At 44.9% G+C, this 16522-nt stretch overlaps 1 protein-coding gene and 1 long non-coding RNA gene across 8 annotated transcripts; one reads left to right on the forward strand and one right to left on the reverse strand.

The window, feature by feature from the left end:
* Nucleotides 1-150: 150 nt before the first annotated feature.
* LOC118503887 (6-phosphofructo-2-kinase/fructose-2,6-bisphosphatase) lies at nt 151-16437 on the forward strand. 7 transcript variants are annotated; one of them, XM_036037645.1, is made up of 9 exons: nt 169-509; nt 9213-9499; nt 10089-10223; nt 11308-11565; nt 11647-11865; nt 11939-12173; nt 12254-12381; nt 14302-14444; nt 15087-15206. In XM_036037645.1, exons 1-8 carry the CDS (start codon nt 215-217, stop codon nt 14419-14421), a joined length of 1677 nt encoding a protein of 558 aa, XP_035893538.1. In that variant the 5' UTR covers nt 169-214; the 3' UTR covers nt 14422-14444; nt 15087-15206. The 7 variants fall into 7 exon arrangements, with proteins under 7 accessions (XP_035893539.1, XP_035893538.1, XP_035893540.1 ...); XM_036037646.1 differs by lacking the exon at nt 14302-14444 and having other exon boundaries at nt 151-509; nt 15087-16064; XM_036037647.1 differs by lacking the exons at nt 14302-14444; nt 15087-15206 and adding an exon at nt 16310-16437 and having other exon boundaries at nt 194-509.
* Nucleotides 14603-16065, reverse strand: LOC118503891. The gene is made up of 2 exons (XR_004905228.1): nt 15328-16065; nt 14603-15279 (listed from the first exon to the last, which is right to left on the reverse strand). It is a non-coding gene; the product is annotated as an uncharacterized LOC118503891 (long non-coding RNA).
* Nucleotides 16438-16522: the final 85 nt, after the last annotated feature.

Below are 16522 nucleotides of genomic sequence, written 5' to 3' on the forward strand. Positions count from 1 at the left end.
GCGCGTCTCCTTTTGCCGTTGATAGCTCTCTCTCGCTCTCTTTTGCGATTCTCGTTTTCGCTCGCTCTCTCTCGCTCTCATCTCGGCTAGCTATTGAGCGATAGAGAGAGAGAGTGAGCACAGACCGCGAGATTGGCATTTCGCGTACAGCGATGCGTTTCGAGCGAATCCGTACACCGCGGTGCTTGTTGTTTGGCCGCTAAGCTCGTCGAAGATGGACGTGATTGTGAGTGCTGCTGCTGCTGCTGCTGCTCCTGCTACTGCTGGTACCGGTGGCAATCCGCCGGTCACCGTGTCGCTGCCCGCCACTGCCCCGACCGCTTCCGCCGTGGCCGCGGCCATCGCGTCCCGTTCGTTGCGAGTGCGCACATCGAGCCAGAGCGGTGGCAAACAGTACGGTGAAGCGCTGAGTGAAATCCAACTGTGCCCGAGCGTCATGTCCGAGGGGACGCGCAAGATGCTGCCCCCAACGACGGAAACCATCCAGACGAAACCATTTCCTATTCGGGGTAAGTTTTTCTGCGACCGTGAACAAAATGCGACTTAGTTCAATCAACTACTGCCCATTGCTTGCTCTGTGTGTGAGTATGTGCGTTTTGTGGTAAAGGAATTTACAGTCGGCAAAAGTGACGAAACGATGCGATTTCCGCCGGCATAAGCATAATGGAAGGCGTGTGTAAAGCGAGGAGCAAATTTTTCCGTCCTTCCTCTCAGCGGCCTCCCTCCCCCCTCCCCTTTCTATACCATCCCGCTCGGTGGAAACTATGGCAACGAGCGTAAATTAGAGTGAGATCGAAATGCGCACGCGAGCGAATGAGAGTAGAAAAGTGACCGCTGAGAACGCCGTAATCACGCCACCTTTCGTCGCACGTCCGTCCCCACCCCACCTGACTTCTTCCTGCCCGAACGCACCGTGATATGCGTGTCACCGTGACCATGAAAGTGACGTAGAACGAAAGAGAGAGAGAGAGAGCGGGGGGAGAGATAGATGGCAACGACCGGCAACGGAAAATGAAGGTGTAAAACATCCGGTCGGTCCAAAAAGGAAATGGGAAAAACTCGATTCTTCTTCTAGGAGCGAGTAAAGCAAGAACAGTGTGTTGTGCCGACCATTGACGCTCACGGCGCACATACACAAGCACCCTTCTACGGGTTGGGGGGAGAGGTTGGAAAACACCTCAAAAATGCTGTCTGACCGGCGATGGAGACGCGCGGTTGTGAAAATTTTGTTACACATTAAAAATAGAATCCATTTTTCCGATGTTCGCCACGTTTTTTTCGATGGCGGCGGCGTTGGCGCTTTTCCTGCTTGTTGTAGTACAGGCTGCTACATGTAGAGTTTAGCTATCCTTTTTTCTTAATTACATCAGGAGGTTTTGTTGCATTCCTCTGTGTTTCGTGCCTCACACGAGACGTAGGACACAATTTTCTAGGAAAAGAGCACGTTTCAAGCCGCGAGCATTTGCTGACCTCGTGTACTTTCGCGTGGCTGATGAAGGAAAGGCTTCTTGGGTGTACGAGTTCCCATGGTGATGAAGCTTGTTTCTAGCAATTTCCTGCGTCCAATAGCAACCACCGCAGACATCCGTCCCTGCATCTTAGACAACACACGCATCGAAGCCTCTGTTGTTATTTTGACGGTTACTGTGACACTTGTTGGCTTGGTTTGAAGCAATGGTTTCTCTAATTCTCCGGTTTTCCCATTTTCCACCTAATCCTTATCAGTCTTCTTCTCTCGTCTGATGATGTACCGCCCTGGTCCCTTCTTTTTCTCAATTTTCCATCTCAGTGGAGATGCCATTGTATGCTCTCTCGCGTGGAAAATCGTCTACAATCGACGATCGGCCACTCCTCCACGGTGGCGTAGATGAATCAGGGAGATTTTTTTTTAGTTTTTTGCTTTCGCCAAATCCTCCCATCCCTGGCTCAAAGGGGCGAATCAGCTGAGCGAGAAACAGCTGCGGTATTTTTAATTGAGAACTTATGTACCGTGTGCCAACAGAGGGATGATATCGCACGATGTGTGTGTGTGTGTGTGTCGGTCTGGGTAGTAAAAGGGAATCGTCTTGCATTCTATGCTCACCACCGACCTTAGTAAGGCCGTCACAGTGTTTATGTGCAGGGGTCAGGGTTTTCGGGTAGGAGTCGTTCGTTGAACTTGAGGCCTCTTGAGTAGTCATTAGATTAGTAGAACCACAACAAAGTGGCTTTAATGCTGTAACTTTTACAGTATCTTCTCAAAGCTCTGTTTTAAGGGCAGAATCTATAGCTGTAAGACTCTCCAAAGTTGGAATACTTCCCATCAATCCTCAACAGATCTTGCGCTCTAATTAAGGAAGGTTATCCGGGATCAAACTCAATTCTGGATGTGTCTCAACTCAGTCTATACATGTCTAGCAGCAAACATTGTTTTTCGGCAATTCCACACCTTCTTCCGACCATCGCCTTCTGGCCATACATCGCAGTAGGTTGATTGTTTAATGAACTGTTCCCCATTTTCCAACAAGGCAAGCTAACTCCGTTGCTACGCTATGCTGCTTTGCCCCAAACCCCGTTGCTATAGCATCGTAAGCAAGCGAAAGAGAGCATTTCCCATCAGTTCGCGTTATTCATTATGAGAAGCCAATTGGAGATGGGATGCTTGCAGCGCATAAAAACGGGGCCCACAAATGACATGAAGCGAAAGAAGGGCACAATTTTGCACAGCGTAGTAAAGTGCAACACAATGGAGAACCTGGCTGCGAGCTGCATCTCCTTCTCGCTTTTCCCTTTACGAAGCAATCGGCCCCAAGCGTAGTTGGATAATGAGCGGCACGCCACCGTCCCTTAAACGTGGGCCCCTTCCACGACGGTGGTGGGCCCGACGCCCTTGAACTTGAGGGACGGGGAAAATGGCACCAGTTGCGCGTTCCCATTTCTTGGGTGAAGACGCGGTGCAGTTCGTATGCACCTTCCGAGTGTGTGTATTAGTGTATGTATCTAACCACAAGCTCGGCTCCCTACGAATGGGCACCCGTTTGGCGTGTGGACAATGTACTACAATGTCCTTGGATTTTCCTGTGCAATTTCCTTTTCCGTTTGGGTGTGGCGACCAACGAAAGGTAGCGAACTGCATACGGGGGGGGGAGAGTTCTTCTATACCCACCCTCTTGAGACACGGTTGTTGCATCTTCTCAAAGCCGAGCACGTGAATTGTCCTCGTGGTGAGCAGTGCGCTTTCCCTGGGTTTAGTTTATATAACTGGGAAATGTAGTCCCACCCCAGTTGCACAAGCGAGTGAGAGTGGGTGGTGTTCCACCATTTTCCGATCGACGAAGCAATAGAAGTGTTATTTACGCCCAAATGGAAATGCGTATCGGATTGAAAGGGGCAAGGCAGCAGGGAAATGTAATTGATTTTTCAACTGGGTCAGATAGATAGTTGCGTGGGGTTTCTTCAAACAAGCACTTAGTCACTTTCATTACTCATTATGAACCTTATCGTTCAGTTGGAATGTTGGACATAAACAGGTTGGAATTGAAAGTATTGGAGCTGTAACTGTAAGGGACATAAAAGGCTCTACACTCGGCCACACGATTTTCTACCGAGGAATTCTTGATGGAGCTTACCACGGAGGGCCTTGTGGCATCAAAATATACATAACTCTCATACGGCAAAACCGAGGTTCAAATCCCATCAAGACCTTCTCCCCGTGCGAAGGGCCGGGTACTTTGCTACGGATAAAATCAAGTCACAGAAAGCCAGAAATGGCAGGCCTGAAGCCTCCCGAGGTTGTAGTAGTGCCAAAGAAGAAGAAGAAGAAGAAGAAGAATTTATTACTTGTGGAGGTCAACAAAATCATCAATGATTTTACTCCCAGAACATGCCTCAATAAGCACTTTAAACTTTTCCACTAAAAAGAGATTTGATACGGCAGGACTTGATGCGAAGGTTCAGCAAAACTAAAGCATTTAAAAACGCAAAACAAAAACGCTCTCTTCACGATAGTAATTACTTTTTTCCCCAATTCACTCATTTCGTGCTCGTGATGCACGTGCCCAGACAAACCCCTAGAACGTGACCGTACCGCCGATAAACGTTTCGTTGATTGATGTCGATATTATTGCTTTTCGGGTTTGTTTTGGTCAGACGGTCGCACAGACACCTGAGCGAAGAGAACTCAATTAAATTACGCTGAAGCTGCTGCCATCTTGACTGGGGATCCTAATAGAGTGGCCTAGAGTACACTAGATCGATTGATTGATGGCTTTGGTAACACGGATCAACGGTGGCGTTGAAATCAATGACGAGAGGTGTCGGAATTAAATTACTCGCCTACTGCGGCGCAATGTATGGCGATCAACTGTCAAATTAAATTCGACGTCAAAATGGTGTGTGCTTTAATTTTTCTGCTCCTGGAGAGTCGTTTCTTCGCTTCTCTTATCGATAAGATATGCGGGCGATTGATTTTGTTTGAGGTGAGTCGCTAAGTCGCGCCAGCGCACGGGTGTGATAAACACCCGCAGACAGGTCCAACATATAATTGCGCATTAATTATTTCCGTTTTTTCTGTGTAGCAAAAAAAAACATACTAATTCCTTCCTTCTGGCAATTAGAATCTTTTTTAAATGCTTTAAACCATCTTCGGAAGTTAATGTCTAAATGAACGGGGAAAAACATATATGTTTACAGTGGGCGAAGGAATGCGTTGTCTTATCGCCTTATCGTGCACGGTGCTGCGTGATGCCTGTTGTTGGCTATATTATACACCGCAGCCGTTGAACTCGTTGACGGACCTCTTGTCTACCGCGGACGTTATTACGCTACACGCACACCCCACATTAGGAGCCAGAGTTTGCCGGCGTGCGTTAATCTTCCGGGTTCGGCTATTTTGCAAGATGCGATAATGAGTTTTGTTGTCCTTTGCTATGGTTTGTTTACACCCTTGGATGATTATTTTGCAATATAATTGTTACTTTTGTTCGGGTGAGATCGGTCCGGATAACGATTCGTTAGAATCGGTAGGATCATTCTTCAGGATAAGATCTTTAACTCGTCTGCTGGATATGTTCCTTCGGAGCAGGTTCCTCCCTCGTAGAATCTTGTTTGCACTCAGCTTGCATGTCTGCTACCGACCCGTTGTGATAAGGTTGCTTCACCGACTGAAACCGTGGCTCTAGATGACGCAAATCCTTCATAATCAGGGCGAATTTTAGCACACAGCAGCGAATCCAACCAGCAACTGGGGCGGGGAGGAAAGGTACTGGAAGAGGGCAAGCAAAAAAAAAAGGACACGTCTTCGATCTTCCGATGACCACAAGGTCGCGGCCCAGTGACGTTTTGTGCCGGCTTCTCCGCGTAATCGATTACGTCGCCGGGCTGGTGGAATCTTCTCGCCCGGATGATGTGTGTTTGGGGCCGGTTTTGTTTGGACGGAGCGCTTATCAGCGTTGGAACGTTCGTGGGGTGGTTCTTTGGAGTGGTATTGTAGTAGCTGCAACATCACCACCAATGGTCGGTCGTATTATCAAAGCGAAAGTGATTTACGATAGCTGCCGGGCCGGGACCAATATTTGGGATCTTGTTGCCGAGCGCGCCAAGCCGAGTGTGTGAAGAGTGTGTGACCGGGTGGTAAATATAGTCGGTCATAATGCATTATCTGTGCGGCGGCTATCGCTTTCGGGGTTGCCTTTTTTTCTCTATTGCTTCCAGCAACTGTCTCTCGCCTCCTCCCCTATGTGCAATGATCCTGTGACATTGCGAATGACATTAGGGACACCGAGTACGGGAAGAGAGTAAGAGTTGCAGGATTAGAATATGGCAGTTCTTGGCTCAGAATAATCATTAGAACTGCATTACACTTTTAATCTCACAGGGGGGAGAATGCTACTATGTACGGCGACAAATAAGTCCCATCTCCATTGCACGCCCTCCAGTCAACAGGTTTACTGGAACGCCTATACACCCTTTATCTAGCGATGACTCACGTCACTGCATCGCAAGGCGCATTTAGCACTGCGTTGCAAAATTATTTTCTAGTCGCTGCCATGAAATAGGAGATGTTTATTTTTGTGCTCCCTGTCACCTCCTCACACTCGTACCCCTATACGAAGTTCCTTGGAATGATGATAAACAAAACGGCTGCAATCAATCGGGGTGGTGGTGATGCAGCCCCTTGTGACTGGGGTGTTTTCTTGGCTGAACTGTTGCAAAATCAATATACGATGTTGATCTACTATTTTGGTACTGATTATTTTGTTGATACTATCGAATTCTTTGGAAGCAAGATAAATAACTAAGATCTTATCAAACCCCATTGCGAGTGTCTATTTATGGGGGGGTAATTTTTTTTTTTGCAGTCAAGAAATCGTGACCAATTTGCAAATAGAGCATGCCATCCAATTACGATCAGGAAATTAGCGAAAACAGTCAAATTAAATCCGGATCGTGGTGGTGGATGACCGTCGTACGTACGTGCACGTTAAGCAATTGGAGAAGTCCGCGAAAGGACTTCTGGCTGCTAATGTTTGGGGCACGTGTGAGGATCACGTTTTGGCGGCAAACAAAAAAAACTGGTTGCGTGTACCACCCACCTGTTCGATTCTGCTCGGCATTTGCACTTGGTGTTATCGATTATTTGCCATTAGCAAACTGTCGAGCTTCATATATTGTAGTAATAAACGTATATTCAGTAAGGCATTTTTAGCTGAACATTTAGCTCTAGAAAGGAAGTTGAAGAAGCGCCTCATAACTTCCTAGTTCAGCACCAGAACAACAGCTGTTCATTTTTATCTAACATAATGATATTGGCACCAACCGGTTCTTAAGTGTTCAACCGGCTTAATCATCCCTCGATCACGTGACCGTGGTTGCTGGGTAGCATCACACTTCTTCGTGCGTTTGTCCACTTGACCGAAGCGTGTCTTCATTATTACGTCCAAATAAAAAAAGGGGGAGCTTAAAAATAAGCGCACCAAAAGGAAATACACATGACACAAGAATGAGGTCTCCCCAAGCGCCAGCACGGACGAACGGGGTGTAACGAACGAATGACGAATAGGTTGGTAAACGCCAACGAATCCGGTTTTATCGTCATCAAATGCGGCGTCGCGGTTTCGCGTGCGCATTTTCGAACCACAAAAACCCGTCGCATTGTCTGTCACTCAACTCATCAGAGCGCAGACCGAAGACGACCGAGGCTGATGCATACGCAGTGCTGTGTTCCGGCCGCCGTGATGTTTAAACGGTTTTGTTTTTTCTTCCGTTGCTCTGTAATTTGTCATCACTTCATCTGACATCTGATATGATCGTATGGGTGCGATCAGATGGTATTAACAGTAACAGTTTCCACTATTTCTAGACCTTAAAACAAACTTGTTGAATGCACAGATTCTTGCTCTGCCGAATGCACTGTCCAACGCCACGGAACAGAACCGAAGCGAAATCAGAAGTGTGTGGGGGTGAGGTGGTTGGCAGATCAGAATTGCAAATTGATGCCAAACAAGCGCGCCAACCGGCGCGAGAACCACATCGGGCACGTGTTCACACTTGTGGAAAGTAGTAGTTTGTAGCGATTTCCTATACGACACCACACCCCGGGGCAAAACAAAATCTCTTTGGTGGTGATTTCATACACCAATCTTCGCCGTTGTAAAGAGAGATAACGAGGGTGGGTTGTAAATGGGTGTAATATGCAGCTCAATGGTAAATCGGGAACCGTAATTTCAGCGGGTCTAGTGCAATTGAACCTAGTGCTAGTGCTCGGTGATCAGTCTTGCTGTGTGCATTATTGTGATTATGCTACAGCAAAAGCGATGGTAATTGTAATTGCGAGGTTGATTGAATACCTACTTAACTATCCGACTTGCTGGAGAAATCCTCGAAACTCCAACAAATGGCGTATGGTGGTTTAGAAGGACTTTGTAGGGACTGGGTCTCCCGGTGCCATTCTCATGACATGATCAGCCCACCTTGGTGAAATTCACAGAGCTCGTCATTGTAGCGGCTCCTTCTTAGTCTTTACAACTCTTGCCTGTGTAGATTGAAAATTAGTCCGATAATTCAACCAATGGGTTCTAAAGAAGAGAATCGAATATTTTGGATGCTGTTTTATATTTTCCCAATCAGATAATACTAAAAAAAAAATTTATTCCTAAATGGCGCGTGTCTTTGCTATGTGGTTCACCAGTGCGATCAATAGATGGCGCTAATATCATCTGAGCGAATTGAGATAATTTCATTTTCCGGCGATTTTTTCATTCTTTTGAAATTTATTTTATTGTATTTTTAATGAATATAACCGAGATTTACTACAGTAAGCTAAAATTAAAAATCAAATGCTTGAAACTGTTGGTTCCTTTCACACAAGCGCCACCGTTGAGCGCTACCTGTACCAACGTAAAAACAAACACTTGAACTAGGCTCTGCAAACGTGTTGCGTTCGAATTTGACAACTCCCGGCGCGCAGAACAACAACGACAACAATACATCAGCAGCAGCAGCAGCAACATTTGGCAAAAAACAACCAAACATTGTGCAACTTTTTCCGTTTCCTTCCACATCGTTACCTTCCACAAAAAAGGTGCCGGTTAGCGTAGGAAAACGATCCGGGTAGCTTCCGGAATCATAAAGAATCATAATAATATTATTCTTCACAAAAAAAAAAAATCCATCACCGGACGACGCTAAGTGTGGCTCGCAGTGTGTACTTACGGGCGCTGCTGTGCATGAGGAACATTGGACCGCAAGATTGCATCGTTATCTAATTTCTAGGTCGATTCACTTTCCTCCGCTTTGTTCGTTGCATTCTGCATCTCGCCCTACCCTAGCACCATTTGGTGTCAGTGAAAGATTGCCCTGAGGAGAGTGTTGTTGTGGTTTGGTCGTTAGTGTTCCTTTCACCAAGTTCCGTCGTACAAGTGTGGAGTCTGCAGCTCCTAGGCCTTGATTGTGAAATAAAAAAAAAGCAGAGGCTTGAAAGGTGCATCATAAATCGCAACTGTAGAGAGCTACGGCAGCTAGAATTATTGCTTGCAAGTAAAAGTAGTGCCCTTTCCACAGTAGGCATGGCAACGGGTGAGAAAGAATCCAGCGACAACATGATTTCCCTTGGCTGGAAATTTTTGAACAAGGAAACGTTTGGCAATGGTGTGGATTGTTTTACTTGAATTATTTTTTTAAAACTTAGATGTTCTTTAACTAATAATTGTGTTTTATTCCCTATCTTACTCAAGGTGAACGTGCCAACTATGTGAACAGCCCGCATGTGATTGCGATGGTCGGACTGCCGGCCCGCGGTAAAACGTACATCTCAAAGAAACTGTCCCGCTACCTGAACTGGATCGGCATCAACACGAAGGTGTTTAATCTGGGCGAGTATCGACGCCATGCAACCGATGCCTACCGTAGCCATGAGTTTTTCCGTCCGGATAATGAGGAAGCGATGGCCATCCGGCAGCACTGTGCCGAGCTGGCGCTGGAGGATGTTTGCAATTGGTTGGAAAACGGAGGAGAAGTTGCGGTAAGTGAGCGGGGTCGGGGTCGAGGTCAAAGGGGTGTGTGAGCGATAGATAAAAGGAAGATAAGCTTTGAGGAAGGAGTATCGATCAATCATGGAAGCTTACAGTAATCTCCCCGAATGGCATCGTTTTAACGCAGATTAACGCGCTCGTGGCGATAGTAAAACGATTACTTTAATCTTATTAAAGCATTTTTGTCAGCAGCTATCAAACGTCCTGCAGGTCCACAGTTTGAACGCGTGCTGGTGGTAGCTTTTGTTTACAGAAGCGGTAGAATCGATAAGGGGGATGCACTTGTTGCAGTTGTGATGCATCTGGAACGATGATGTAGACGCAACGTACAAATTCGATTGAGCGATTAAGTGAGTGGAGGGACGGGAAACAAGCTTTATTTGTTCGGCAGATTGTAGGACTGTTTGTTTACTAATGTGCCAACGAGCATAGAACCATCGAGGGCTGTAGAGATTATGCATGTTTGTTTTTCGTGCAACTTTTACCAATGTTTTGGAATTCACAAGAAAACATACAAACGAATACTCTACTTCCTTCCGTTAGCTAATTGCGAATGTTTTCTGTTCTTGCTTCTTTCAGGTATTTGATGCTACAAATTCCACCCGTGACCGCCGGCAGATGATACGCGAAATAGTGGTGAAAAAGATGGGCTATAAGCTCTTCTTCGTCGAATCAATCTGTGACGATCCCAGCATTATCGAACAAAACATCATGGTAAGCATTGTTCCGGGAGAGGGGGGAGGTAAAACACTCAACTCGTCTACCACTTTTGGACCATCTCGCTCATTAGACCTTTTTTTCTGCGGAACGAAAACAAAAACCAAGACCGTACGAGTGTAAGAGGAATCAATTGGTTGTGTGTGCTTGCCGAAACGATATTATAATTTTCTTATACGAACCGATAACTTCCGGTTTTCCCCCCCTTCGTTCATCATGCCAGGTCAAGCTCAGTGGCTTGGAGCATCATCCACCACTGGTTCCGAACGAGGTGACTATTGTTTGTGCAGTGTGTGTGTGTGTTTATCGATGACTAAAACACAGCGACCCACTCGTCCACTTCCATTTCTCGTTTCTAATCCGTTTACCCTCTTCATGTAGATTTTGTGTGTTGATTTGTGTTCGCCGTGGTTTGCAATTGTAACGGTTGTAACGGTAGTAGTTCCATGTGCGAATTTAGCAGCGTTAGCATCCGTTCTACGTTTGGTAACTGTTCACCTTTCGTTATTGCTTCGCTACGAATTTGTTCGAGGTACGAGCGGGTGCTTTTCAACTGATAATTTGGTATGTTGGTACAGTTTGATGCCATCAGGGCCACGGTTATGATGGTTTTCACCAGTTGTGACCTTTGCTCGGACGTTTGCCAAGAGTTTCGATTGTTTTGATCCATAATTATTGGGATAAAAAGATGCAAGAGAAGGTTCACAAAACAATATTTCTGGACGATACTTGGATACAAAGCATACTTGGATGATACTAGCTGTCAAAATTAGTTAAAGAGACAATATTTTTGTCCTTGTGCTATCCCACTGTGAAATGGTCATTTTGATGCTAACCGCTTGAATATTCCAAATTCTTTCTACAGTAAACAGCCACAAATTACGAAAAAGACCCTATTATGTTTTAACTCATCGTCATTACTACTGTTAAAAAAGACGTGTTCCCTACTCTGATAACTATGTAGATTTATACCACCGATTTCCTAACCACGTACAAAGTCCCGACAGTCACTAACACCATCTCCATCTGTTTTTTTTCTGTTGCTTTATTTTCGGTCGACACACTTGTTTTGCTCGTGCAGGAAGTAAAAGTAAGTAGCCCCGACTATCGGAACATGAACATGGACGAGGCGTTGTCCGATTTCCGGCTGCGCATCGAACACTACCAGGAACGGTACGAACCACTGAGCGAGGAGCTAGAGAAGGATCTGTCGTACATGAAGATCTACAACACGGGCGAAAAGGTGGTCGTGCACAAGCACGAGGGTCACATACAGTCGCGCATCGTGTACTACCTGATGAATATTCACATTACCCCGAGAACGATCTATCTCACCAGAGTAAGTGGAGGCCCAACGCGGTCCCAAACCGATTATCCCGAACCGTAACTTAACCGCACATGCTTCTACCGTTTCCTACAGCACGGAGAAAGTGAACACAATCTACAGGGTCTGATCGGTGGTGATTCCAACCTGAGCGAACGGGGCCGTCGCTATTCACAGGCACTCGCCAAATACATCGACGAACAGCAGATCGAGGGACTGCGGGTGTGGACGTCCTGGTTGAAACGGACAATTCAAACGGTTGCCGATGTAAACGCACCGCAGGAACGCTGGAAGGCACTGAATGAAATTGATGCAGTAAGTTTCGCTGCTTGCTCGGTTGCTTATTAGACAGGGCTGAAATGAACACCAACTCCCACTGTTTTCTCAGGGCATTTGTGAAGAGATGACGTACGAGGACATTCAGCAGCGTTTCCCGGAAGAGTTTAAGGCGCGCGATCAGAACAAATTTGCCTATCGCTATCCACGCGGTGAAAGCTACGAAGATTTGGTGGTACGGCTGGAACCGGTCATGATGGAGCTGGAACGGCAGGGCAATGTGCTCGTCGTTTCCCATCAGGCGGTGTTGCGATGCGTGTTGGCATACTTTTTGGACAAATCTGCTGGTAAGCGGGAAGAAGATTGAGAATGGGAAGAATTGTTTCAATTTAAGCGAACCTTGCGCACCGTTTTTTTCCTGTCTCAGATGAACTACCATACTTGAAAGTGCCTCTACACACCATCATCAAGCTAACGCCGGTCGCGTACGGTTGCAAGGTGGAACACATTATGCTGCCGATTCATGCCGTCGATACACATCGCGCCAAACCGGAGGTAAGTGGGTTTGCTCCTGTGCATCACACGAGCTCACTGTAGCAGTGCTTTGACTTTTTGCCCTAACATAACTGCTCTTTACTGACCATTATTACTCTTCGTCGTCACTGTGGCGTCCTTAGCTGCGCTTGTTTTGTTTATTTCCCTGTTTTTTTTCGTTGTCGGTTTGGCGGTGCTTATAGAGAGATCGTGCTAATCCGGATTTGTTTCTATTTTGACGTAGTTTAAGCGAGGTAGAATAGTCTAATTCTGTTGTTTATAAATCTTTTTAAACTGGATGATCCACATCGAACCGTTATCGATGGGGGAAAAGACCGTTCAGGTTAGTAATGACGAGTTGGTTTGGATTTCCCATTGCTCGGAATTAACTTTGCAGGGTTTTACGGGTCAGTTTGTAAGTGTGATCTAGATTTGTCCCTTGTTGAGTGAATTATTAGTAAAAGACTCGAGAACCCCCCTCCCCCCCCCCCCCCCCCCCCTAAAATCTTGTTGTGTGTGCAGCACTGTGGCCTGTCATTTTTATTGCACAGTGGGATTTTTGTATGGTCATAACTCGTTTGGTATAAACATTATGCATTGTTCCTTAATACTGTTACTGGACAGCGTGTAGAGCTTCTTTTTCCTTGGCACTACAATCTCGGGAGGTCTTGGCCTGCCATTTCTGGCTTTCTGTGACTTAATTTTACCCGTAGTAAAGTAGTCCGCCTTACGTACGGGGAGGCGGTCTAGATGGGATTTGAACGCCGGCCCTGCCGTGTGAAGATCGACGCCGCTGTCACCACAGCAACCGGACCGCCTCATGTAGAGCATGCTCATATAAATTGTAAGAAGTGATTTGAAATGTTATTATTCTTATTTTTCCTCCTTTTTTGAATATCTATGCCCGGTAAAAAGTATTCATCGAACCAATGTTCCGTTACAGTCCGGGAATACCGTGTATTTTGTAAGCCTGATTGGTCACTCCTAGCGTGACCAAAAATCATTACGTTGCTCCTTCAAGCCAATATAAATGGTCAGGATAGGGGGAAGGGGATTTAATCGAATAATAAGCAATATTTCATTCGACTTTATTCAATCATTTTTGACCACACTGAAAGCTCACTGTGAAGCTTTCGCAACGTGTACTGCGGATTGCATACATTCAGGCGTAAATCCTACAGTGCCTAACAAATTTTGTCAGGGGGGGGGGGGGGGTGCCTTCTCGAGTCTTTTACAGTTATTTAAAATGTTGATATTCTTAAGTACAAACTAGTGATGGGCAAAATGATGTTTTGGTCAGAATCGATTCCGAAGCGCTTCGAATTTTGGAGAATCGATTCTGAATCCGGTAAATCCGGAATCAATTTAGGAACCGATTACGGAATTGGATCCGGAATCGGATTCGGAAATGGTTCCGAAATTCGAATCGGAACCGATTCCGGAGCGCCCACCACTAATACAAACCCGTAAAACCCTGTAAACTAGCTTCACAACAGCCTTTGGTTGAACGTCCCTGTCGATCCTCAGCCCTCCTATCCTACCTGCTGGCGCACCACTCACTTCTAACACCCGTTGTTTTTTTTTACAATTCAAACGCTACCCCAACGCTCCTCAACTAACTCCTTTCCATTCCCCACTCTAGAGCTAACACGCTGATCTGATTTAAATCTGATTCGGTTTGCACTACTAATCGCTGATGTAGTAGATGTCGTTTGGTATTTTCTTTTTCTCTACACGCATCGAAGTTTCGAAAAATCGATTCAAAATTTAAAACTTCCAACCTCTTCTGTTCTGTTCTTTCCTTTCACCTCTATAATTGTCTACCCGGCCCATTCTGATCAACGCGAACACGTTCACACCCTTCGCACCCTTCCCCCCTTTCCACCTTCCGTGTGAAACCCCCGTCATCCCAAATCCTTCTCCCTACCATTTCTCTTCCAGAGTGAGCTGGATCTGGACGATTCCTTCGACAGCACCGTGGGCGGTAGCCCTCCGAACGGAAAGCAGATCATTCTGAACGGCTCAAACGGAGAGTGTCGCTTCTTTCCCAACAATTCGTAATAACTCGCTCGCTCGATTTTGAGGTCGGGATCACACACACTCTCCCTCTCTGTATCAGGAGGGGATTTTAATTGAGCGTGTTTTTTTTTTCTATGTGGCTTCAAAATATGTTTAGGTGTTTAATTTTAATTTGGTTTGTTTCGGTAAAGTTTTAGTCTATCTTTTGCGTAGGTTTTTTTTATTATTGTCTTTTCTGCTGCTTCCTATTCTGATGGGTTAAGTGCATTATAAGTCTCACGTTTTCCTGTCTACGATCATGTGCTTAGTCATTCATATTTTTTTGCGAATCAAGCAGCTGCCATGATTAGTAATTTCCTTCTCTATCAGCCATTTTTAATTTCTTTAAATCCTGTTTTCGTCTGAATTAGCTGTTTGGGAACTAATTAGGTACTGCTTTTCGTTAAATGTTGTCAGGAAGCTTTATTAAGGGGTCGAATAAACATGCTTTGGCTATGATCATTTTTCTTTTCATTCAGGACGCCTTTAGACGCTGTTTTTCACAATACGAACTACTTAACACCATATCCTGACATTCAGTATCAAATCATTTTCTAAGCTAATAACCAACTAAGGTTACGATCCACCCTCATATCGCGCTCTCTTTCTCTATCACTAACCCGGGACCATGGGACGGGGTTTCAAAATTGTTGCTTGTTTTGTTTTAGGTACCGGGCCAACTCGATGCCAAGTTTGTGGGGAAACCGAATCCCAATCCGGACGAGAAAAAGTAGACGATGATTAACTCCTCCTATTCTCCCCAAAGAAGGATCTCTCTCCCGCACGTTGGTTGGCATGATGTGATGGCTAGTGATGCGTTCTAGTGGCAGATTTAATGTTGCATTTTTTCCGTTGATCGAACTCGTTAACCGTTGGTTGGGAAATGTCTCTCCAAGGGACAATTCAAACGGATCGATCTTTTTGCTGTGAAAGGAAGAACCTAAAACCCTCAATACGGGTATTTCAACCGGCGAGACTACAAGCGCAAGACAGTTGGTGGCGTGTACGATGTTGTAAATAGGGAATGCACACACACCCATACAAATGTTTGATTTGTTTTATTGTTTTATTTTAGCATTTTTAATAGTTTGTGCATTAACTTTCCACTTTTATTATTTAAAAAAAAACACCCAAAAATGCATTTGTTGTCCGATATACCTGTTTTTAATTTGTTGACATCGGTAGCGCTAGTAGCTAGCTATCTTGAACAAGAGATTCCTGTAAAGATGAGCATAACTAAAAGACAAATGATTTTTACTAGCACTTAGGCATTTAAATATCAAACCACAAAAAAAGAAACATTAAAACAAGAGAGAATACGAGAGAAAACAAATATTATTGTAGCTGGTCCTATATTTGTTGTCCAAACAGTAAGAAGAGTATCTTGCTAGCTTTTCCATAGCCTCTGTCTCTCTCACATCTCTCTCACACACTCTCATGTAAGCCGTAGGTTAGCGAATATAAAAAAAGCAAATGAAAGGATCAAATAATAATAACTCCTTAAGCACCGCACGTAAATATAGTAAAATGTGGAGCTCTTCTACACAGGGTCAGAAAATAATCGGATAAAAACCGAGTACTAGCATTTAACGAAGAAAATAAAATGAGCGAAGCAGCAGGCTAGCTCCTGCAAACGGAGAAGCAAACATAAATATGAATATTAAAAATCAAGGAAGAAACGGTCGTTTTCCCGAGGAGTACGAGAAGGTTGGGGTAAGTAAAAGATATTTAAAAAAACAACTGGATGACTTTAACTACATCTTGTGATTATTGTGTGTGCGTGTGTGAATTATTTTTTAATTGAATTTATTTTCTAGATATATTTAGACGTTTAATTTTACTTTTTTTCGTTTTCTTAAATCGAATTACTCTGCATTTTTACTCTTTTCAGACACGTAGTACAATGCTATGCACCGATCTGATCGAACTTTTAATAGATTAATTCCAGTTCCATACTTCTCTAAGCTTTTTTTTAATTATACAAAACAACCGTCTGAAACAAGCGATGATGATGTTGAATTTTATTGTCTAAAAACTAATGGAAGATAGTTGAGAATTTTAAAAATTCCATCGTCGTTATAAGAGCACGTGGCGTTTGCACACC

The sequence above is a fragment of the Anopheles stephensi genome, chromosome 2 (assembly GCF_013141755.1).
Source record: "Anopheles stephensi strain Indian chromosome 2, UCI_ANSTEP_V1.0, whole genome shotgun sequence".
Taxonomy (NCBI): domain Eukaryota; kingdom Metazoa; phylum Arthropoda; class Insecta; order Diptera; family Culicidae; genus Anopheles; species Anopheles stephensi.